This window comes from Watersipora subatra, chromosome 9 (assembly GCF_963576615.1).
Source record: "Watersipora subatra chromosome 9, tzWatSuba1.1, whole genome shotgun sequence".
In the NCBI taxonomy this organism is placed as follows: domain Eukaryota; kingdom Metazoa; phylum Bryozoa; class Gymnolaemata; order Cheilostomatida; family Watersiporidae; genus Watersipora; species Watersipora subatra.
In genome coordinates, this window is record NC_088716.1 from 38,329,979 (window position 1) to 38,353,990 (window position 24,012).

A 24,012-nucleotide genomic window follows, 5' to 3' on the forward strand; every position below is an offset into this window, starting at 1 on the left:
AAACTAACCGAATTTAATCATCCACACTTAATTTAATCATTTAATTTAATCATCTCACTTAATTGTTTAATGAGAAACTATAGCAATTAAGGACATAATACTTAATTAAAAGGCTTTTTGTCATAGTAACCCTCCAGCTTATTTTGAAAGAGTTTATAACTTAGTAACTTGAGATAATTAATGAAGTTAATAATTTTTAGCTTCAATTTTGATGCTACCGTATTTAAAGCTGAGACATCCATTCAACAAATTACGTAAGTTTATCTGACAAGCGTTTAATGCACACCTTAGACAACATCTAAATATTGTGTAGACAATAAAAAAATTAGAACAAAGCTACAAAGTTTTACCAAGTTTGAAATATGAAGCGTATTTTAATACAGCGACCAATGTTGAGAGCAGTGCACATACATGTGCTTTGAGTAAAAGCAGGCCTGTGTATAGTGACAGGTGATCTGTGTTCATCAAATCAATTTGTGCGTTTATTATGGTCCTTCAGAGTAAATTTCTATTTGCATCAGTAATTATTTCATAAATGATTGCTTAATTTTGATGCCTATAAAACATAAAAACCATTTTGTCTGGTTATAGGACATACGAATTTCTTGTTATTACACAATTTGCTTTATAAAAAATAAATCTGCAGAGTTGTCTCACCAAGTGATTACAGTTTAATTAATTATCTTCCAAAAAGATATCTTAAAAACACCACCATCTGTAATGCAAATCTTGCTGTACATAGAAACCAAAGAGGTATTGAAACATATTTTGTTTACTGCATGCTTAGGCAATTGATGTCTTTCTCTAAACATGTGCCATTTGTGTTAGCAGTACTTAACATGAGGTTGTTTACAAGCTAACTGATTGCTAAGAGGCTATTGCTATTAACACGATTTTGCACTGTAATGACATTTTCATCACAATGTTTGAATTCACTAATTGTCTGCTGACAGCTTAGCCATCAAAATGCTGTATTTAATTTGTAAAAATCTAGCCAAGTGTTTCTTGTCTAGTGGGTACTGTTGTTTCAAAATAACATAGTGGAGTTGTCATATCACGTGTTGTGTGGAATATTAGACTGTAGCCCTGAGCTGCTCAGGCTAGTCAATACAGTCAAATAGACTCGTGAATTGTTCGTTTAGTGATTCTTCTGAAGGAAATAATTTTCAAGGGGGCTAAAATAAGTGTCGAAAAATTTTCATCACAAGAAACTGTTCTACGGTGAAGAGATTTATTTCTAAAATGATGAACGAGTTTGATAAGGGTGATTGATGAGCTTCAATAATTTTGTTGCAAAAAAATTCATAGAATGTGACAGATATGCCAAATTATTATGGCGAATCAGTTGTCATAGTAATTTATGTTTTTAAATAATTGCCCAATGTGTTTAATTTTTCAGGTAGAGTCATGATTATTCTGATTATATGTATATTTACAAGTTGAACATTTATCCTGTTCACTCATGTATATCAATTTAGTAACAAAGTTAGTAGTAGGTTAATTACTGAGCCTGTGGCCACAGAACTGGCGTTATGAGCTAAAACTGAAGTTGAAATTAAATAAAAGCTGTATTATGATAAAAACATAAACAACAAATATTGTCACTTGAAAATGAAAAATTTGTATTAGTTTTTTGCAGCTTCGTTGTTGAAATTTCTGCAATAGATAAATTGTGTTTATACATGCTCTCTCTCTAAACCCTTCTTGTTAAATTAATTTCGCAATTTTATATGAAAAAAATTATTTTGAACTGACAGAAACCATCCAATTAATTTTGTTTCCAGGTAACAATGCCAAATTATTCTGCTATTTTCCAAGAAGACGAAGACTTAAGCATACCCATTAAATTCTTAACTTGTGTTTTTTATCTACTTATTTTGACAAAAGACTAGATAATGTGCAAAAACATCTACTTGTTGCTATACATTCATAACTTTAGAATGGCAAAAAATTCAAATTTTAAGCTTTACTCACGATGTATTGGTCTTTTGGGTAAGGGGAAATTTAAACAGAAATTTCAAATACATGTAACTGTACCTAACTTTAATCGCAAATTGTAGAGCTGCAAATATTGGAAAATCTCGACTGACTACCAAAATCTATAGCGATATCTTAAAGGTTCCACATGTGTTAATATACCAAACAGATTAGGTGACTGTGATGCAATAAATGCAAGGATAACCAACAGGGTGGGTTAAAACTAATGAGGGAAACATTATGCCATTATGCCATCTTTAAATTTAGGCAAGCCTCTTCTTTGCCTTCAGTCTGTTACGGATGTTACCCTGGCAACACCTGTTTTCGTTTTTGCATCTTTGAGTTGTTTATATGCAATATGAGCTGAGTGAACCCTCTTAAATATTCTTTGTTTTGAATGCCAAATAGTTGACACCTATATGAGTCAAAAGCGACACCAGGCACCTGCTTTTGCATGCCAGACTACACAATGCAAGTTTGAAAGAATGCCGATTAGAAACTCGTTCAAGGGACCCATAGATTTAAGGTTTTCGCTGCTAAAGTTCTATGCAACATTTTTTTTACTAAAGCACATCCTTCAAGCTTAGTAGTTTTCATAATTTATTTTCATGAAGCATTTCTGCTTAATAACAAATTAGAAGAATGTGTAAAACTGGCAACTGGTATGAGCAGAGTTTTGCTGTAGGGTTATACTCATCTTTCCACTGTCGAAATTATGCTTATTCATAAATTGAGTCTCAAAATACATAAAACAAGATTGCTGTAAAATCTTCTAGGAAGATCAAACCTTTTTTAACTTCAACCGTAAATTCATTACGTGATTTTATGGCTGACGCTCAAAAGTTTGTACAACAGCACATAATACACAATCACATACTTCTGTTACTTTTTAAAAACAGCTTCCATTTTGACCAGAAACTTGTTACTCTTGTTTTAACATGATGATAATTGACATCATGGATCATGCAATAAAGACATTTACGGAAATAATTGCTTCAGCTGCTTTAAAATGTAAAAATATTGTAGGAAATAAAATTTACTAACAGTCATTGACCAAATATTTTTTATAAATGTGTGCAGATCTTAAACAAGTGATATAAGTGATTGTTGCATCCATTTCTCTTGCTCTCTTAGCCTCTCAAAATTATATGCTGTGGGAAAGTTAACCTCAAACTCCCATCAAAGCAGGCGCATGTTTAACGCGCATAGCTGAGGTTATAATAGTATGTTGCCAGGCTTACCAGGAGTGCAAAATTCCATGAGTATTTTATTCTGATATTACAGAAACAAAAAAAGTTAAGTAAGGAAACAGAAAAAATGCACATACTCAAACTAAAAATATAACATTGCCAATGAAAAGCTGTTGTGGGAAGGTTTTTACACCCCTTTGCTATATTTTACCTTTTTGTGTTAATGAGATGAATAAATATTTCTATGATCAAAAGAGTGAAGTTTATTGTACTTGAAGCCAGTTGCCAAGCCACTTAGTCATGCATTTAAAAAAGGAGAGGTACATGTGAGAGAAAGTTCAGTTATATGATTGAACACCCGCAGCAGATCTTCTATATGCCTATATCTGGTGATGAGTAGCCTGCCTGACTGCTCCTGCCACAACCATCCGGTTTCTCAGACAAAGTCTGGGTTCAACAAACCAAGAGCTATTTTGTATTTACATAATTATGCATATGCAATTCTGGAAGTCATTTATCAGCAGACCTCTACCATAACTCATGCATCCTGGTTAAGTGGATAAAATAACTTTTCTTTTCTTTTCATATATATATATATCGAGAATCACATCAATACTGCATGATAATAAGTAACTCTAAAACAAGAGCTAAGGCTAGTTGAGATGTATTGATAACCTTTCTTGCTATGTCAGGGTTAGCATAGATTTGTCTTATTCAACCCTCTGATATGAATGTAACACTCCTATCAACTTTCATACGTTTTTCATTTGGTGGCAATCAAATAATAAGTGAAAACCAAAGCTTATCAATCATAAAATTAGCTAGAACTTACTGCAGGTTGTGAAAGTTTTTTAATTTATCATGCAGATGTTAAATAAAGATACCAGTTTTGGAAGGCTTTCTTAAATTTAAAGAGCTTTTGCTTTTATTCGAGTAAATTAAAATTTTTCTAAAAAGAGTAACAATTTTACTAACATACTTAGAACCACATATAAAAACCACACACAAATTTTGAGCATCTGATTCAAATTTTAAGGCAATTATTATTGTAAGTTACTTATGCTATTGTTTTCGTGGCAAAAACTGTCACTCGAGAGAACAAGACAATTGAAATATGAGGCCACTCAAGGTTATTAAAACAAGGTTTTAGACAACAGAGGGTGAAAGAAGGAGAAAGATAAAAAAGAAAGAAAAAGAGAGACAAAAAGAAACAAGCCAGAGAAATAGTGAAAAAGGGGATACAAGAGCAAAAAAGAGAGAAAGAAAAGTTAAGATCAGATGCTTTTCTTGTCGCAAACAGTGGCTTTTCTTGTTACCAACAGTGGCTTTTCTTGTTGCCAACAGTGGTTTTTCTAAAGAACAATCCCTAACCTTTTGTTTCCAAAACAGGTGCTCTTTATTTCTAGGCTGAAAGACTACATAACTTTTTGCCTAAAATAAAAGTTGTTTTTGCTGTTTTAGTTAATAAAACCATTCATTAGAATTTTGAAGACTCACCTACTAAAGTGAAAACTTCAAGAAAAATTAAATACTTTTTTAACATGAATAGAAAGAGATTACTGCTTGTCATTTTCATTTCTTTACTTTAAATTTATATTTTACCTTAAATTAACGTTCTAATTCTTACTTGAATTATTTACTTACCACAGATGACAATTAATAAAGGTTTCATCCATGCTATTATCTCACCAATCTGCTAATCTAGTTTAAATGCTGGTTGCAATAAGTTAAACATCACCTCCTAGAGAAGTCATAAGTGTTGCTGTTTACTGACTTTCAGCCCTTGCATAATTGACTGACACTTACGGAAATTATATTTTTACCATATGAAGTTGTAATCACTGACAGTAGTTGCGCAATTGTTCAAAAGTTACCAACGCCATCTACGTGACCAGAGTCTGCTGGCGTTCAATCTTCTTTTTATGACAAGCTTAAGTAATTAAAATACAAACCTATTCATGACAAGTGAAGCAAGAAGTATGGTGGTGGAAGAGTAGGGGCTAAGTGCAACTAACTGTGTCAGCTTCAAACATGGAACTATCGATGGCTTCCTTTAATTGTAGGTTAGCAGATTTCCTAAAAGATAACAAAACATGCCTCATAAAACAAACTCAGATAATATCTTGTCAACTATATATAGAATCGAATGCTTACCTTAGTAATTGAGTTGATGAAATAAGTATTAACAGAAGGCGTGACTCAACGTGCTTAAAATTATGAATATGGCATGTTGTAACTTGTTTATTTAGAGTATTTACTATTGATATCAGTCTGCCTAAGGTTATATCTTTTATTATACTCGTTGGCTGTTTCTTTGCTTCTTTGATAGCTTTACCATTGCCATTTTCCAGGAACATTTGGCGCTGACGTGTTTCCGCTGAGAAATGAAGGCTTTTAGTCTTTGTACGATTTGAGGTAGAATTTTGCAATGACTTTACACTTAATCAATTCAAACTCCTAGTATACAAAATGGGTTACTGTTCTAAGTCAATTAAGTTAAACACTGATCTTTATTGCATTTGCTTGTACATATTTTGGAGGTAATAAATTGCCAATAATGCTTGGCCAATTCCATGTTGTACTCCTTGGATAAGGGCCATAAAAACAGCCAAATGTAGTATGCAGCATTTTACCAATCAATCTTGTGCTAGCAACTGGGACAAAACCTTTTTTACAACTGATTTCTGTTTTATACCAAACAGACGTTGTGGGACGTTGGGGTGGTCATCCTGTTGTAAACACACTTTTACCTTTACAATCACTCTCCAAATAATTTTCAAAATATCCTCTGAGTGGGTACAGATTTCATTTTCTTAAGTATCACATTTTCTTTTTTGTGGCTTGTTTTAGAGCTTAAAGTATTTCAAGAAGATTAAAATCGTGTATGAAAAAGCTATCTCAAGTTTTGGGAATCAAATACAATAGCTAAGCTAAAATTAATATTCATTCTATGACTACTTAAGCGACCACTGAGAATTTAAAATATGTAGCCAACTCGAGAATATGGCATTATATGGAAATAGAAACGCACTCACAGACGCCTATGTGACCAAAATAGGTTTCCAGTAATGAAAAATTCATCCAATGACGATAATGATGGGCGTGCGCTTAACCAATAACCGCTGTAATGGCCATAAACATGGTGAGCTCGCATAAATTCTAAACACGCTTGCAGAATTACGTACATTATATGCCTGCACATGTGCCTCACTACAATCAATTCTTAATCAAAGGCTTTAGCGGGTTGCTGTCAGGCTGATGATAGATTGCGACCTGTCCTATCCTGCCACAGATAATCTTTTAATTAACTCGGGTCAGACGCTCAGGGGAACTGAAGAGGATAAGCTGTGGAAAGAAGGTTGGTCTATCCTCACTTGGTAGAAAGAGTTAATGCTATGCTTGTGGTCTGTATTAAATTATCATGTTGGGTTTTAAACTTTTTAACACAATGCTTAACATTTATGCAGAGTTTATAAAATTTGTACAACTAATCAAATGTGCAATGCATTGAGGTTTTAAGAGTAAAAAGTAGTATTTTACAAATATGTATAAACCCGTTAAGTTTTAATTTAAGTTAGTTTAGCCTGAGAACTGTCTTGATGTGAGTCAGTAATTGTTGCTTTAGTAAGTATTAGTAGTACCTATTTAATTTTGTTTCTTTTAAATAAATGCTTAAGCAGAATCAAAGCTTTTTTGCATAGCTAATACGGTCTATACAATGCAGGAGAGAACGACTTTCAAGCCATGAGCTTTTTATGAGTGTTTACAACAATTGACATTCTTTACCTTTTATGTATACATATTTACATAGAGTACACAAAGGGTATAAATATACTGTGCATAGGTGATATGTAGAACATACATGAACTGTGCATAGAGTATCATAACATATATCAAAAAATGGTACATACAGCGTATACACAGAGTATATACAGCGTATGCACAGAGTATACATAGATTATACATATATTATATATAAAGGATCAGAAAATGGTGACATGTTAGACACAGGCTAAGAAACTCGTGTGTGGTCATCTTTAGCTGTAGACAGAGGCTGGGTTGTAGAACATACTCATTCAAAATATGTCAATTCCTCTAGTAGAGTCTAAAGCATATCTGAACTTCCTCTAGTAGAGTCTAAAGCATATCTGAACGAACTATTTGTTGTTCAGTTAAGCTAGGTTGTATTACAGATGTTTTATACTTAATCAGCTCACAATAAACTCTGCTTTTTGATGTCTGACTATATAAACTTCTGCTGGTTGATAAATAAAAAAGTGTTTTTGTGTGCGCCATTCAAACACTTGTTTGTTAGTGAACAATTTAGGTTTTTGCAGAAGTTTTTTGTGCATTTCAATTGGCACTCTTGCTATTTAATATTTCAAAGCACATTCTTTAATTTTTATATCTAGCTCTTGATTTATTGAGTTTTACCAATATGTAGAGATGGTCATTTATTTAAAAGTACAGTACTAACAAGATTAAACAACCCAGTAGTGACAGCGTAAAAATCTTTATGAGAAATGAGAATCTTTATGAGAATCTTTAATGAGAATCTTTATGTTAAACACATTTTTTTGTAATTCAACTCTATATCCATCTGCTTGTTTGGATATCCATCTGCTTGTTTGTATATCCATCTGCTTGTTTGTATATCCATCTGCTTGTTTGGATATCCATCTGCTTGTTTGTATATCCATCTGCTTGTTTGTATATCCATCTGCTTGTTTGGATATCCATCTGCTTGTTTGTATATCCATCTGCTTGTTTGTATATCCATCTGCTTGTTTGGATATCCATCTGCTTGTTTGTATATCCATCTGCTTGTTTGTATATCCATCTGCTTGTTTGTATATCCATCTGCTTGTTTGGATCATCTGCTTGTTTGGATATCCATCTGCTTGTTTGGATATCCATCTGCTTGTTTGGATATCCATCTGCTTGTTTGGAGAGTTGAAACCCTCTACACCCTTGCAGCGCTTAAATCTTGTTGATTGACTATATTTTGGTCAAATTTAAACTAAAGCAGGTAAAAAGCAAGTATGTACACAAACTAAAGCAGGTAAAAAGCAAGTATGTACACAAACTAAAGCAGGTAAAAAGCAAGTATGTACACAAACTAAAGCAGGTAAAAAGCAAGTATGTACACAAACTAAAGCAGGTAAAAAGCAAGTATGTACACAAACTAAAGCAGGTAAAAAGCAAGTATGTACACAAACTAAAGCAGGTAAAAAGCAAGTATGTACACAAACTAAAGCAGGTAAAAAGCAAGTATGTACACAAACTAAAGCAGGTAAAAAGCAAGTATGTACACAAACTAAAGCAGGTAAAAAGCAAGTATGTACACAAACTAAAGCAGGTAAAAAGCAAGTATGTACACAAAGTTGGGTAAAACCAGTATCACATAGGTTTAGCCTTGGCAGCCATCAAAGTATTGCTAAAACACACCTTAAAACGTATTGGTGTCAAAATTCTTTATAAGCGGTTGATAAAATAAAGGGAAGACCAAAGATAGGACATTTTTAAATGATAGAGTTTAATATACATGTATGTTAATACTATAACAATGAATGTTTCATGAAAACACGATAATCTTTAGTGTATTAAACACCAGAAGCAGCTAAACTGACTTTGGTTGACTGACTAAAATGCATAAGATGGCCGTATCCTGCTATGAATAGCATGTATGGCGGCATTAGCATATCAGTGGGCATACACTCTTTGGCATGATACTCATACTTCACCCATGGCAATTGCAGGGAGTCATGAAAAATTTTAGTTGAAGCTAGATTTCATTGAGTACGCATTTAACCACTGCCAAATTTTTTCTAAAAATACACTCAATGCGAATGTTCTTTAGTGCGTCAGAGATTAACCTAAAACTCTTTAATCTAATCCATGAGTCATAATCTGATAACAGATTATTGTGGATTATCTCTCAATGTGAAAAATTGTAACACAACCAAGCTTGATGGTATGTAGAAAAGGTGGTTTGATGAGTAGAGGGCAACAAAACAAGGTCATGCTTGATCATATCATAGAAAAGTATTGAAGCATGACTCTTCTTGCCGGTACCCACAAGTTTGACTTTCCAGATAAGTTTTAGCGTGAGAAATCTTTGAAGATCAGGTATTCTGCTCGCTTGTACCAAATGCAAGTAAAGGGAATGCAGCAGTCATAAAGAGACATCTACACAGTGTAATGAGTCTCACCTGAGAATGTCAGAAGAGTCGAAAAACACAAAAATCTTGAGACAGACTGGATTCCCATTTTTTGTGAACATCCTAGTAATAGCACAAAGACCAAAATGGCAAGGACAAGCGCAAAAGAAGTCATAAGTAATTACCAAGGCAACTATTACATTCACAACTCTTCGAAGGTAAAGGGATCAGGGCAGAACCAGAGTGCAATAAAAAGGTGTAGTTAAACGTAACATGAAGTTGAGAAACTACACAAAAACATATGACCTATGACCTATGGCATGAGAAGACTAAAGACAAAGCTACAGGAAAGTCAGTAGTAAAGACTAAACCATAAGAAAGTCATTGTCAAAATAACTGACTGCAAGAGAGAGACTCACAACTACATGTTTTTGATTAATATCTACATTTGCTATAGTAGCGCGTGTATTTTTGACCATACCAAAAGCAAATCTCATTTAGTAAGCTGTTTTAAGAGATTCGAAGTGAAGTCATAAAAAGGAATGCAAATCTAACAAATCTTTATTAAAGTTAGACATAGTGGTCATGACTAACATATGTATGTAGTGAGTTTTGAAAAGATGACAAACAAAGAAACCATTTGTTAGACCATAGAGTCTCAACAGTTCACTTTTAGTTAAAAACTAAATCAGGCAAAAGGAAAAAACTTCACGATGGGCTTCTAACTGCATGGGCAATCAATAGAGTAAATTTTTACCATTCTAAATCATGAATATTATTGTTGTAACTTTGCAGAACACAAAACGTTACAATAATACACGAGCGAGATATTTTTCCGCTCCATAATCTAAAGTATACATTCATTGTTTCCCGTATATTTGCACGACCATTGCCGAGGCAGCATTTGTGCTAAAAAATGTAAAGAAGTTTATATAATACTTAAAGTATATAAAATGTTGCAAAATTCATTTAAAGCAATGCCACGTCTCAACAGGTGTTTACTAATAATTAATTTTTTTGTCTTTTGTTTGAAGTGAAAGTCAGTGATGATTTGTGATTAATAACAATGTTCTGATTCTACACTTGATAATCTTAAATAATGGTGTTTTTGTAGCAGCTGCAAATAGTTGGTTAGAAACATCTTATATACAGATGTTATTGTTGTCGAGAATTCTTCTACAGAAAGAATTTAATAATCAATCACTTCCAAAAGTCTAGAGTCTATAAACGTCTACAGATGTGACTAATACTAAAGAAGGTGCCTTTCTAATGAAACAAGAAACTAAACATAAATATGATTAATTATCGATTGTATAGAATTCTCAGTCAAGTTGCTACTGGTTTCATGTATGTTATGCAACCAGAGGAATGATCGATAAAACAAGTGCAACAAATGTTTATTTGAGAATGCCAATTATAGTTTACTCTCCTTACAAATGATTCTTCTAGACAGGCAGAGTGGCTCCTCATTAGTTTAATTCTGTTTCTTGCATTGCCTTTCAATATTCCTATTTCAAATTCACCTGAGATGATTGAAATTTGAAGCGGATGAATTGCCACAGATGGCAGACTGACTGAGAAAGCAGACTTTACAGTATAATGAATAGCTATCTTTAGCAATCTCTCTCTAAGACTCTAATGATTTTGATAATTTCCTAGATTTACATTCACGCTTAGTTACTTGTTGCTGGTAACCTTATTAGTAGTAAGAAAAGTATATCTTAAACTGATATTAGCTGATAGGATGTCATCAGTTTGACTTTTTCTTTTAACATTATGAATGACCTTGCTTAAGTTTAGTGGTTTTAGGCTGGTGGTTAAACTTCAAAGCTTTATAATTCATTGGTTACTTGTTATTTAAAAAATGCATTTACAGTAGGAATCAAAGAACTATTTCTTAGTGTAATGTATTGTTTAGCCATAAAGCGTACACAAGGATTGTAATCTAGGTATAAAGCCTATCAATATGTTGGCAGGTAACCGCAAAAATATATTATTTACCAAAGAAATCGACAGAGAAGAAATTTTTCTTTCAAACACAATATTTTCTGTACACTATTGTAAAAAGATCTACAATAAATACAGGCGCATTTTATAACTATTTCTATTGGCTAATGCAACCATATACGACATGATTTGAATTTGTTTTTAGAAGTAATCATATGTTAGAAGTAATCATATGTCATAAATCAGTTACCAAGAAAACAAGCTTATCTTTGAAGAAAAAAACCACAGATTCTTTAAATATGTTAAACTGCCAGAGTTGCTACGTTATGTTTAGCACTAGATTATAATTTGATTTCAAACTATGTTAATATATTGGTTACACTCACTTTGGTTCATTTTGACAAGCAGTTCGATTTTTTAGTATTACTAAAAATAATGGGAAAAGAATTTTTGTCTAAGCGGCTAACTTATGGAATTCTAGTACAGCGTCATCTCTCTAACATTTTAATGCATAGCAATATATTCTTTTGCAGATAGAAGCATACAGAATGTGGAAACAATGTTTATGCGCTACTATACTGGTATTGGTTGCTGTCAATGGCCAGCTAACACCTGCACAGCATGCATTCCTTAGGAAAGGAGCATCTAAGCGAATTCAAAATGATGTAAGCTAGAATTGAGCTGTTACATACTATTATAGATATGTTTATTATGATGACATAAAATGCTAAAAGTTTTGTACAAAAACCAAAGTTTTATACAAATTCAGCAAGTTACAAAATATATACTGGACTGACTATAGCAATGGATAGAAAACTAATATACAATATAAACTAATATACAATTCATTTAAGATCAACAAATAAAATATTTAAAATCCCTTTTGTTGTAAGTACATAATGCAGATTTTTTAGTGTATTATACTGTGTACTACATTAAAAGAATTTAATGTATTTAAAGCAATAAAGTATTGTGTAGTTTACATATATTATATAAAGGGATAACCAAGCAATAGTGCTTTATATAAACTTAATTAAAATACATTAATGTCGCGAGATCCTTATATAGTGTACCAAAATAGCTTCAGAACTGGTTGCTAACCCACTCTGTTGTTTTACCAGAAAAGCATCTTATTTTGTTATATGAAATTAAATCTAAATGGTCACAAATTAAAAAACGCTAGATCATTCTTTCAGTAGGTCATCCTTGTTTGCTTTAGTAAATAAAATGAAATCCTTATGAAAAAAGCTTAAATTGAAAGAAAAATGAATTTTGTACTAATCTGGAAGTACTGAATGGTAACTTTTATGTTGCAAGCAGTAGCAGAAAACAATTTTTTTATAGAAATGTAAGTCGGTATCACAGATTAATTGATAGCTTAAAACAACTTGGACTAAGATTTAGATTTTACGAAAATCATAAAAAGTTGTATTTAAACATCCATAACAGATGAATTACCCAGTTAATGACTGCAGAACTGACAACGTCAAAGAACTAAACCTAATCCTATATAGATAAGAGTTTGCTGTTCATAAACCTGACTCAAGTAATCATTCAGTAACTGGCTCCACCTAGTGCAGTTAATGTTCTGGATTAACTAGGATTACCTTCTGAGATATGAGTCTCGGCTGACTAAAATATGAACTCAACTTTTATCTATCTAGATGACTTTGCGCTTTTTATGAGGAACTTACTTGAACTTGGTAAGTTGTTTTGATGCTTAGTTTTGGCTTTAATTACCCAAAGTACACGTATAACTGCAAGTTTATTGAAAACAAGGGATAATGGTGAGCAGTTACCCTTTTTTTAGCAGAACTCACAATTATTCAACAAATAGATTTCAGTGGATTAGAAAAAAATGTGAACAATCATAAAATTGTTTCAGTAGATTATTTTACCTATCTTCAACCTTTGACACTCACTATATTGACATGTGAGATATCTGTGTAATACTCTACAAGTAGATGTAAGTTAGCAATATCTATGTCTTGTTTTAGTCACACCTTTAGGTACTAAAACAATTAGCTTGCCATTTTCAACACCTCATAAATATTTGGATTTCGGGTAACACATGAGATAACTTGCAGTTATTCAGTAAAAAGTGCAATATTTAAGAAAAACATACTTTATCGTATTTGGGTTTGATATTTTTCTTTCCGACACATCAAAGCGATAGTTTTTAGCAGCAGAGACTGTTTAGTCATGTTATCATTACTCTAAGCAACTGCTCCAGCACTTTGAAAAATGCTATTTCCTTTTAAGGAACACTAAGCATCAGCCCGAGTAAATGTGTCGGGAGATTATCTATCTGATAATCTTTTAATCAGTGAAACTGATTGGACAGGTGTTGAGGATTCAGCCCATAAATTTACTCTTGCACTAGAAAATAATCGGAAATCAGATTCTGTTTACTTTTTGTGCCATTTTGATTGTTTTCGCAGCTAATTGGCTATTTGAGCTGCATTCATCACTTGTATTGGCTGAAATAAAACAAAACAATAATTATAGTCTAATTAGGATTTCAAGGGTAAACAGTTTTACTTCACTGTCAACCAGTGAAACTAAGAGACCAATTGAAGTTTTGCTTTAGCTATTAGTAATGCACATCACCTTGCTTCTATTCATAAGAGTGACTAAAACAGGAAATGACCTTGAACTTACATATTATAAACCTCGGTTCTGATTGTCATTGTGTTGAAGTTAACAGATCAAAGAATACTCAAAGTTAATCCAAAGGGCGTAGCAAATATTTTAGAAATCGCATCATCAAACGGGAAACATTAAAATGACGAATGAGTTCAAGTTGGGAACTTGCAACAAATATTTGGCTTACTGACATACTGCTCCCTACATAGCTTTATATTATAGAAAATATCAAAGTAGCCTTGTTTTTTTCTAGTTGCAGTTCACATACATAAGTACACCATGAAAACTGAAAGAGTTGCTATGCTTAGTCTGTCTGCAATGCCAGAAATCTTAATCATATTTAGCAGATGGAGTTAGTGTAGCATTAGTTAGTGATGGTCAGAGTCATCACTATTTATTACTTGTTTATTTGGCTAACGAATAACAAAAATTATTTCTTTAAATCTTTGGCGCGCGGTAAAATCCAGAGTGGATTTTGTAGAGTTACACTGATTGTCATGCTTTGTTTTAATAGAGGCTCTGTAAAGGTAAACTGATACAAAAAAGTGCTATAAAAACTTGCCGAAAAAACATGCTGTTTGTAGGACAAAGGTAAGGTCAAGGCTAATTGACAGTATTACTAGTATGCTAGCAGTCCTGTGCGCTGTAAAAATTATCAAGAGTAAAAGCTATGTGCACAACTATTCTACAATATAGCAATTCAGTGAAGCGTTGTCGTTGGTAGCATGGTAAGCCGTTATGCCGAATATTACAGTTTGATCCCCACTTGGTGCTACTTTTTTCTAAAACTTTTACTGTGGCTTTAAACAAACATACAGACACGGCTCTTATCATAGTAAAGTTTTCAATAGATTAACTTGAACAGTTTGATACAGGTTTTAAATTTAGGGTAAAACTAGTATTTACAAAGTTTTTCGAGGAATTCCTAGGAGCATTGATATAAATATATGAAGTTTAACTCATTTGTGGCTGCCCACACTCATTGCTATGGCCACACTCATTGCTATGGCCACTGCCTAGAATCATGCAAAACTATTTTGCCATATTAATTAGTCACTCATACCAGTTCTGCCTTATTCCATGAAACTTATGCATAATTATAATAATTTTATACTTTGCTGTAAGTGCCAACTTTGTACTTTAGCTTGATTTTCTACCTCGGCTGGTTCAAATATCTTTCCACGACTGTAAGGGTGGCTGTGATGGCTGTGTAGATGTACATGGGAACCATGGCAATAAAGGTGAGCTTTGTAAGCTTTCTAATCATAAAGCTGTTACATAGGCTAATATTTCATAATAAAAACTGTTTTTGTCTTTTAAAGAAATTGGAAAAGTCATCTGATTGAAAGGGTTAAAGAAATGCCATCAATCAAATGCTGATAACTTCCTGACATTTTATTGCACGTTCATATTGTGTCTGCCAAAACTTTAGTGTAAGCATTTGTGGAAGTCAGGTGACTTACCAACCAAACCTGCATAAAATTAAGTTTTTTAGCTATATGCAACAACAAGAAAAACAACCATCTCCAGTAGTTTCGAAATTCACCGATTCGTATATGATTCTTAGCTTTTTTACAAACCTATCAAGCTGGTGTTCAGAAAAGTATCATTTATACATGAATCTATACTAACAACATATGTTTATGATACAGGTCTGGATTCCACTCTAGACATGATTTTAAAGTTCAGAAATGACTTCGCTCCTCAGCTTTCTCGAGCAGACGTTATAGCATTCCTAGGAATTGAGTCTCTTCGACTAGGTGCCCAGTTCGCTAGTAAGTATCCCTGGGAAAAGATGACAACTCCCTTATTTGCTGAAAAGTTATGGTCCTTAAAAAGTTTTAGGGTTGTTTATACATGTAGATGTTGTTGGGTGAGTGACAAATTATTCAGTAAACCAGCTAAAAGTTTTGCCTCAACTAAGCTGTAGTCTGTGTAAAAAAGTGTCTATTTAAAAAGGAAAATTTATGGTTCTATGTGTTTTAGAAAACTGCTACTTCTAGCTATCAAACTAAGTAATTCACATGAGGTGTTGTACATATTTTTTAGCACACTTGACAAGCTACATGTATTTGTGATGGTGTGAACAAGTCATGACTTGTGTAGAGATTTTTTGCACATGTAGCATGCTTTGAGTGTCAGGTCATGCGCTATTTTGTTGTAAAGTTTTCTAGTAGGATTTCATGCATTGACTGCTTCTGTAATTAAAACAAACTTATTAAGACTGCAAAGAAATATTATGCAATTTGCGATTGCAATTGTATTATCAGGAACTAACATGGGCTATATAAGACTCAGTTATGGGCTATTTAAGACTTAAGACGCAGCTCAAAACGCATAAATCTTCTATCACCACTTGTACTGAATCTGATAGGTTGTATTTCTATTCTACTGCTACTTTAAAATGAGCTTGAAAATGTTTCGAATATAATAGGAAATGGCCATACTTGGTTAAAAAAATTTTAGTTTTACAGATCATTGTACAATAAGTTTCAGAAAAAATTCTATTTTTCAAATTAGCACAAACTTTGTTTCTAGAACCTTTTGGGCTATACGTTGAACTGTTCTGATTGTAGCACAAGAAACAATCATATAGTTTTTATGCTATTTCATAGATAATTTGTAGTAAGCAGCTGTTTTGTTATACCCTTCACAATGTTTGTAACATCTTTTATAAACTTTTATAATATGGCTTCTTTATATAGTTTCCTTAGTGGGAAATTGCTTTTTATTATATTATAGCATTATTATGACTTATAAAGAATGTTTCCCGAAATTGAATTTAAAAGTTTGTTGTATGTAAATGCATATTCAAGTTATATAAAAACTTTTTAGCTCGGGTTTTTCACGCTTTCATTGCAAACTGGCAACTGATATAAAAATAGTTCAAAGTCTATAAACAAAAAGACTACTAGGGGTAGTTTGATCTAAAATCTGGTTGTTCACAATTTAAAGCTTTCATTGCAGATGGCACAGTGAATGTCCCATACTCGATTGGCAGACAGGATTGTGATTTGAGTAATGGATTTCCTCATAGGGATTTGCCTCATGGAACAGTACTGAACACAGTTGAGCTTCTTAGTGGTGACTTTGCTCTCACTGACAGAGAGGCTGTTGCCCTTATGGGTAAATAAATACTTTCCCCTCACCCTCTCTCACTCTCCCTCCCTTTCTCGCTCTCCCCAGTTTTTCCCTATCCCTATTTTTCTCTCTATCACTATCTTTCTCTCCCTGTCTATCTCTCTCTCTCTCACTATCTATCTCTTTCTCTCCCTATCTATCTCTTTCTCTCACTATCTCTCTCTCTCTCTCTCTCTCTCTCTCTCTCTTTCTCTCACTATCTCTCTCTCTCTCTCTCTATCTCTCTCTCTCTTTCTCTCACTATCTCTCTCTCTCTATCACTATCTTTCTCTCCCTATCTATCTCTCTCTCTCACTATCTATCTCTTTCTCTCCCTATCTATCTCTTTCTCTCACTATCTCTCTTTTTCTCTCTCTCCTCTTTCTCCTCCCTGTTCCTTTCTCTCTCTCTCTCTCTCTCTCTCTCTCTCTCTCTCTCTCTCTCGCCTTTTCTTTCCCTTTTTCTTGTACGTATCTAACGACAATATTGCATGAGCAATAAAAAACCGTGATAATTAAACCAGCCAATATACGATGAGCAAACCAAAGGCATGCCAACATAATATCAACACACTTTTCTGAAAGTGTCGAAAATATTTGAAAACATCTGCTACCATGCCAGTACCTAAAATTTTTGGAATGGCTTTAAGCAATGACATGATTGGCATATTTCTTTTCTAACCATGACTTCATGCGACCATTGCGGCAGTATTTTTCCATTAAACTTGTTTTGCTCAAATATTATTAGCTACTTATATTATGCGAAGCCCACTTTTTCCTCACTAAATGATACTGAGATGGCACTACGACATTTATTTTTGCATCTAAAATTGAAACGGGCAATTGAAAATTGTTTTTTGGAACTGGTTTTTATATTAAATGCAAAGGTTGTAGCACTATTTGAAATGGGTTGGAAATATCGCATATTTAACATTTCATAGTAATTAATGCAGTAATAAACAACCAGTTAGTATTTTGAACCAGTTTATTTCAATAGCGTTCTTACTTGTTTAGACATGTACCAAGGTAGCCTCTCTGAAATAGAAAATGATGGAAATATTTTATTTACTTTTAATAATTATTTATCAGGCTATTTATTAGATTAGCATAGTATTGAATTTAATCTACCTTTGCAAGCAATAAGCTACAACAACAAAAAACCTTTCCTTTTTTTTACAAAAACTTGCTCCCTGCCTTCAGTTTAGATGTAAGCGTTAATCGAATTTAATGCATATTAATTAGACATACCATAAACTTGGTTCTTCCACTCCTATATTAAATAAACTCTATAAATGTCAGTAAATAAAAATAGGGAACCATATGCAAACTAATATTTGAAATGAGAGGGGGCAACTCCCTCTTTAGCTCTGTACCTTACAAAATCAACTTATAATTGAAAAAAAGCTAAATAGAGTTTCTTATAAGCAGCTCCATTTTTATAAAGCAAGAGGTACAATTACAAACATAAAACTGTTAGTCACATATACCAAGATGTACTGCGCACAAATGACTAACAATCACTCGAAAATTTAAATATGTAATGGATGACTTGGTAGATGTTTCTACTGTCACTATAGCTCAAATCAAAATTTTCCTAGCAGTGATGGGACAATGAAGTCAATTCATGTGCTTTTGTATTTAAAACACGGTGTTACTAGATGCCCGATGTTTACTATATTTTAACAACACGGTACAGGAAGTGTCATTTAGAGGAATCATGTCAGTGTTTTGTTTCCTGGTATTGGTTGTAACTTGAAGCACATCAATTATATCAGTACTTTCATTATATATTCCAGTACTTCAGAGTCTTGGCTTTCGAATGAACTTATATTAAATACACAAAGAATAATATAACTATGAAAACAGGGTGTTAAAAGAATGTCCTGCAATAAAAAGACACTTGGTTGCGGTTCCCACAATGTGATGTCACAATTATTATTTAGCCTATGGTAGTCGGTCCCTTTCGCTGCCATTGAGGCTGCGCTTTTCTGTGACAATTGGTGCTCTTAAACCCAGAGAGCTCTAATAATATACTAGCCTTATAAATAATCAACAATGCCCGGGATCGTGCTAACACCCAACCAATACAAACACATGTTCTGGCCTAATAGATTTTGGGTGATTGTTAGAGTTTGCTTTTTTCATCCTTTCGTTCATTTTAAACATTTATAGTATTACTATCTGAAGAATCCGTATCGCTTTCCATGTTGCTTTTTAAATATGATTATGCTTCAATAAATATACTGTCGTTACCTTAGATACCGTTTCATTACCTTAGATATAAACATAGCTTAATGACAAGTTGCTTTCTACAACAAATATCAGTATATGTTATAGTTAAAACCATGGATACAGATACTTTGCAACAATGACTTTATAACAAGTGCTTTTTATTTTCGGCTGAGATACTGTAACAGATGATTATTTATCACAGGTTGTCACTCACTAGGAGGAGCTCATACTGATAGGTCAGGATTCCAAGGAGACTGGGATTCCCATCCTCATCAACTGGACAATGGCTTCTTTCTTAATCTAGCATCCGGTGACTGGGTACCTAAGGCATTCAACAATGCCAATGTCAAGTATGAGCCGTAACACTTACCTCTAAAAAAGATTTTATTTAAAAATCAAGACATTTAACAAAACATAGATTGCATGACTATTACATGTAGCAGTGAGCTTTAGACATCTTTGTATCAAAGTTATTAAAACGCCAATTAGAAAGTTTGCATGCATGTCCATAACAGCTATTTTCGCCATAGCATTAATTTGGATTTTTGCACTTTTATTAAAAGCCGCCTTTTTCAAGAATATATAGCATATAAAGCATACATAGCATATAACGCATACATAGCATATATAGCATACATAGCATATAACGCATACATAGTATATATAGCATACATAGCATACCTAGCATACATAGCATACATACCATATCAAGCATACATAGCATATAACATATACATAGCATATATTTCCATTTCCAACCATTTCCTAATATAGGGTTGATGCTGTGATAGATACACAATTGTGGTCGTCATTGCTCTGCATAGTAAACATATGTAAAAGTAATGGGCTACTTTTTTCAGTTGAATACTTCTCCTAAAAATCATTTGCACTACATTATCATAAAACATTTATTATCGTGTAATGAAAATATTAATATAAAATGCTATATACAAAAATAACCTTAAAAAAATTTGCATTTTAGTGCAACCAAATTACCATGTAGCCGAGTCACTTTTAATACAATGCAGTTGCTGCTACGCAAAGTTTTTTTTATCTCTTAGCATAGATGACATACCTTAAAATTTGCAGTCAGTAACTTCAAATTAATCTCTCTCCAGATGGTAAAATCTATTGTATGCAAGACCCCAAAGATTATTTGCAAGCTTATAGTACCCATTCTTGCCACATTTGCAAGATTTTGTTGCCTTCATCTCTATATATGTGGGCAGTTACTTCTCTCTACTTGGTAACTGGGCTGTCAAAATTTACTGTTTTTGTTTTATAAGATTTAACAAAAAAATGGCTTAAAAATTGGTGGGTACCTTACCCAAAATTATTTATTTTCATTCATGCGTAAATGTAAAATTGAATAAAATTTTAAACTACCACTTTATGACAGTTGTGACACTAGCAATATGACTTCATGACTTTAGGACAGCTGGATTCTTTAAGGATTTATATGATCAGTCAAACAAAAAGACGCAAAATAGCAATTACACATCTTACAATTGTAGGATATATATAATTTTGTGTGAGACACCATTATTAAAAATCCTTTCAATATAGTAATACTCAGCTAGTTAAACCTCAGTTATTACAAGTATGATTGGAACATGTTTTCTAAACATCTGTCATAATAGTAAATTTATAATGCAATTTTGTACAAAAGAGAAGACAACACCCACATAGATGTTTATGCGCTCTTACTATTGCTCACAGTTCTACTGCGTGGACGAGACCCAACTCTAACTTCATAATGTTACACGCTGACATGGCCATGCTTAAAAGATTCACAGTTGGTGACCCTCATGAAACTGCATCATGCAGTACAATGAGCGAGTGTGAAGATGCCTCTAGCTCGCAAATTGTAAGTATTTGAACTCAGTCTAAAAATCACAGGCTATAACACTTAAAAGTAGTTGTTTTAGTTTATTTAAAAAGGAAAAGTAATTGATTTGGAAACGCCAATTTACTTACTGTTCCAAGCGTTCAGTCGCTAATCCGTAATTTTCTGTCATTGATTTTTAAGCTTTAATTAGAATGAAACTCCCATCAACGCTTAGATGCAACCAATACAACAACTTAATTTTGTTTTTAGAATCTGATTCCAAAATGCAAAATATACCTGCAAATTTTATTTTAAATAAATTTGCCGTTGCAAAATAATTATAGAGCATATTACCACAAAAATCTTTTATAATTAGTTTGTGGTCAATTGAGGAAAGTTTTTTTTTGAGAAAGTTTACTTTGAATTTCTCTGGTTAAGTACCTGATAGATCAACTGAAACCTTTCTGATGGCAGTTAACCTACAGCTTACTTGTCCTAACCAAGTCATGAGGACATAACTCTGGATATAGAAGTTGAAGTAAACTATAAAAGAGTAATGAGTTGTACTCGGAGTATACGAGTGAACATTGATTTTATAATAGATCATATCCTAGCAACTTACAGGTTAAGTGACAAAATTTAAGAATTGCATCTATTTATAACATTTTGATGGCAATATTTTTTTTTCAGCAATGATTTTGAAGCTGGATAAACAAAAACCAGTTTTGGAAACAAAACATTGATGAGGCAAACTCAAAGTTGAGCTTAAAGGTTGACTTGCAACAAAATTCACATTACAGTTATTTGGTATCAAAAAATTTACCACGTCTTACTCTGCTGTGTTGTAGGTGCAAAATATGTGGAAATGTGATTACAAGCTCTTAAAAGCTCAAAAACGAACAGGTAATCGCCGCCATCTAGAAACCTAATCTACGGCAGTTTTGTGATGGCTGCGATTAACTGTTAATTGTTTGAGCTTTTAAGAGCTTGCAATCACATTTCCACATATTTTGCACCTGCAACACAGCAGAGTAACACAAGGTGAATCTTTTGATACTAAATAATTGTTATGTGAATTTTGTTGCAAGTCAACTTTTAAGGAGGTGTTTTAGTCAGCAAAACACATAAGTTCTGATGTCAATGTCGATGATTAACCAATGTGTGAATGCTAAACAAGCGTACATTTATTGGTCGCCATTTTAATACCTTACCCATTTAGTCACTAAGCTTTCCTGTTCTCATGTTCCAACATGACAAATAATTGAAATTCAAAATCGAAGCAAATTCTACAAATAACGAAAAAGTTTGTGCTATATTTACACATCCCATATAACATTATACTTATAGCAAATGTGTAAATTGTGTGGAGTGAACAAGCAAGAATTTATCTTTGACCCAAATTGGGATTTCAAAAAACTTGCCCATTAAAATTTTTCAGAAGCTATTTTCAGAAGACATCTGTTTAAAACCAATTAATGTATGCTCTTTATTCATGAATAAGGAATTTGAAAAAAAACAGTTTTTAGACGATCTAGTTTGAAAATGAATGATTTTATTGTTATTATATAGTGTTGAAACTGTGTCTAATAAATATATATGTGTTTAATCAATATATTTGTGTCTAATCAATATATCTGTGTCTAATCAATATATCTGTGTCTGATCAATATATTGCAATGATTGCCATTCTTTTTGCTCATTTGCGCAGCTTGAAAATGTTGATAAAACCTCATAGTAAGTCAAAATTATCAAAAAATGCTAATCAAGCTCGCATCTGTAGTGATCTTGGTTATGCAGTCAAATGACATTTAAATCGACCATATCTGCTCAAATCATTCAAGTTTAATGCAATGAATGAAAATACGAGTGTTTTAGCACATTGTGTTAAAAGTTAATGTTTGTTTGATTAACATGCAATAATACAGAGTAAAGATATTGAAATTATATTGAAGCAGACTTAGTAGATTTATTTTTAACTCTCAGCACAAAAATGGTTAACTGTTATAATATAATTATAGATTTCAAATTTAAATATTATTTTTTAATATTTCTTTATTCTTTTTTGATTTAATTGCAAAATAGAATTAATTAGCTATGGAAACTACAGGCTGCTTTTGTGTGTGAAACTATAAGTTATGAAATGTTTTACCATTTATTCTGATGCTGTTGTTTTGTCTCTGCAGACCGCTTTTATATCCTCTGAGACAAGTTGACCGCTTGAGAAATTATGTGTTTTTTGTTCCACAATACAGTAGTATACAATATATTTTCATATTTTTTGCAGATATTTGATTTTGCCAGAAATCAAGGAAGTTTCCATACAGAGTTGAGCTCGGCTTTCAAAAAGATGCTGGATGGAGATGGTACTGGACTCCAGTTTGTTGCCTAATCGCAAAACCACTTCAAAATATTATCTGCATTCATTTACTGACAGCAATGCTTAGTTGTATCGAACTATTTTTAGCCGACAAGCTGAAACTTAAAGAAAGTTTTAGCAAACAAAATTTTATTTACGAAAAAAATTAGGGATATTTTATATTTTACCGAATTTGCATTTAACACAATCTGTAATCATTACTTTCATCTTCTACAACGATATTAGAAATAAAGCAGTTACACACACCAACTACATGTGTATAATGAAATCCAGTTTAAGATTTTTTTATAACTTTCATTTTATGGACATAGCGGCTTGAAAGTAAATAAGGATGCTACATTCCTAAAGCCTATAGTTCTATAGAGACTTTATAAAGCGCGTTTATTCTGTCGCTATATACACACAGAAAGGTCAAGAAAGGTCAAGAGAGCTAGCAGTTCTTAAAACAGTCTACAACTTCATGTCATCCTAAACTACAAAGAAACCAATAAACTTAAAATAAATAAAAATATTAAAGAGTTCTCCTGTGAACAAG

General features: G+C 32.8%; 1 protein-coding gene across 1 annotated transcript; it reads left to right on the forward strand.

The window, feature by feature from the left end:
* Positions 1 to 6,341: 6,341 nt before the first annotated feature.
* Positions 6,342 to 23,726, forward strand: LOC137403903 (putative ascorbate peroxidase). The gene is made up of 8 exons (XM_068090009.1): positions 6,342 to 6,525; positions 11,809 to 11,940; positions 15,066 to 15,162; positions 15,574 to 15,696; positions 16,889 to 17,047; positions 19,475 to 19,622; positions 20,992 to 21,139; positions 23,385 to 23,726. Exons 2-8 carry the CDS (start codon positions 11,824 to 11,826, stop codon positions 23,487 to 23,489), a joined length of 897 nt encoding a protein of 298 aa, XP_067946110.1. The 5' UTR covers positions 6,342 to 6,525; positions 11,809 to 11,823; the 3' UTR covers positions 23,490 to 23,726.
* The last annotated feature ends 286 nt before the right edge of the window (positions 23,727 to 24,012 follow it).

What these genes read in the sequence shown, in the direction of transcription:
- LOC137403903 (XM_068090009.1), top strand. Translation starts at nt 11,824, where the DNA reads ATGTGGAAACAATGTTTATGCGCTACTATACTGGTATTGGTTGCTGTC. An exon ending in AGAGGCTGTTGCCCTTATGG is followed by an intron (nt 17,048 to 19,474) that starts GTAAATAAATAC and finishes TATTTATCACAG; the next exon opens with GTTGTCACTCACTAGGAGGA. An exon ending in TTCAACAATGCCAATGTCAA is followed by an intron (nt 19,623 to 20,991) that starts GTATGAGCCGTA and finishes TATTGCTCACAG; the next exon opens with TTCTACTGCGTGGACGAGAC.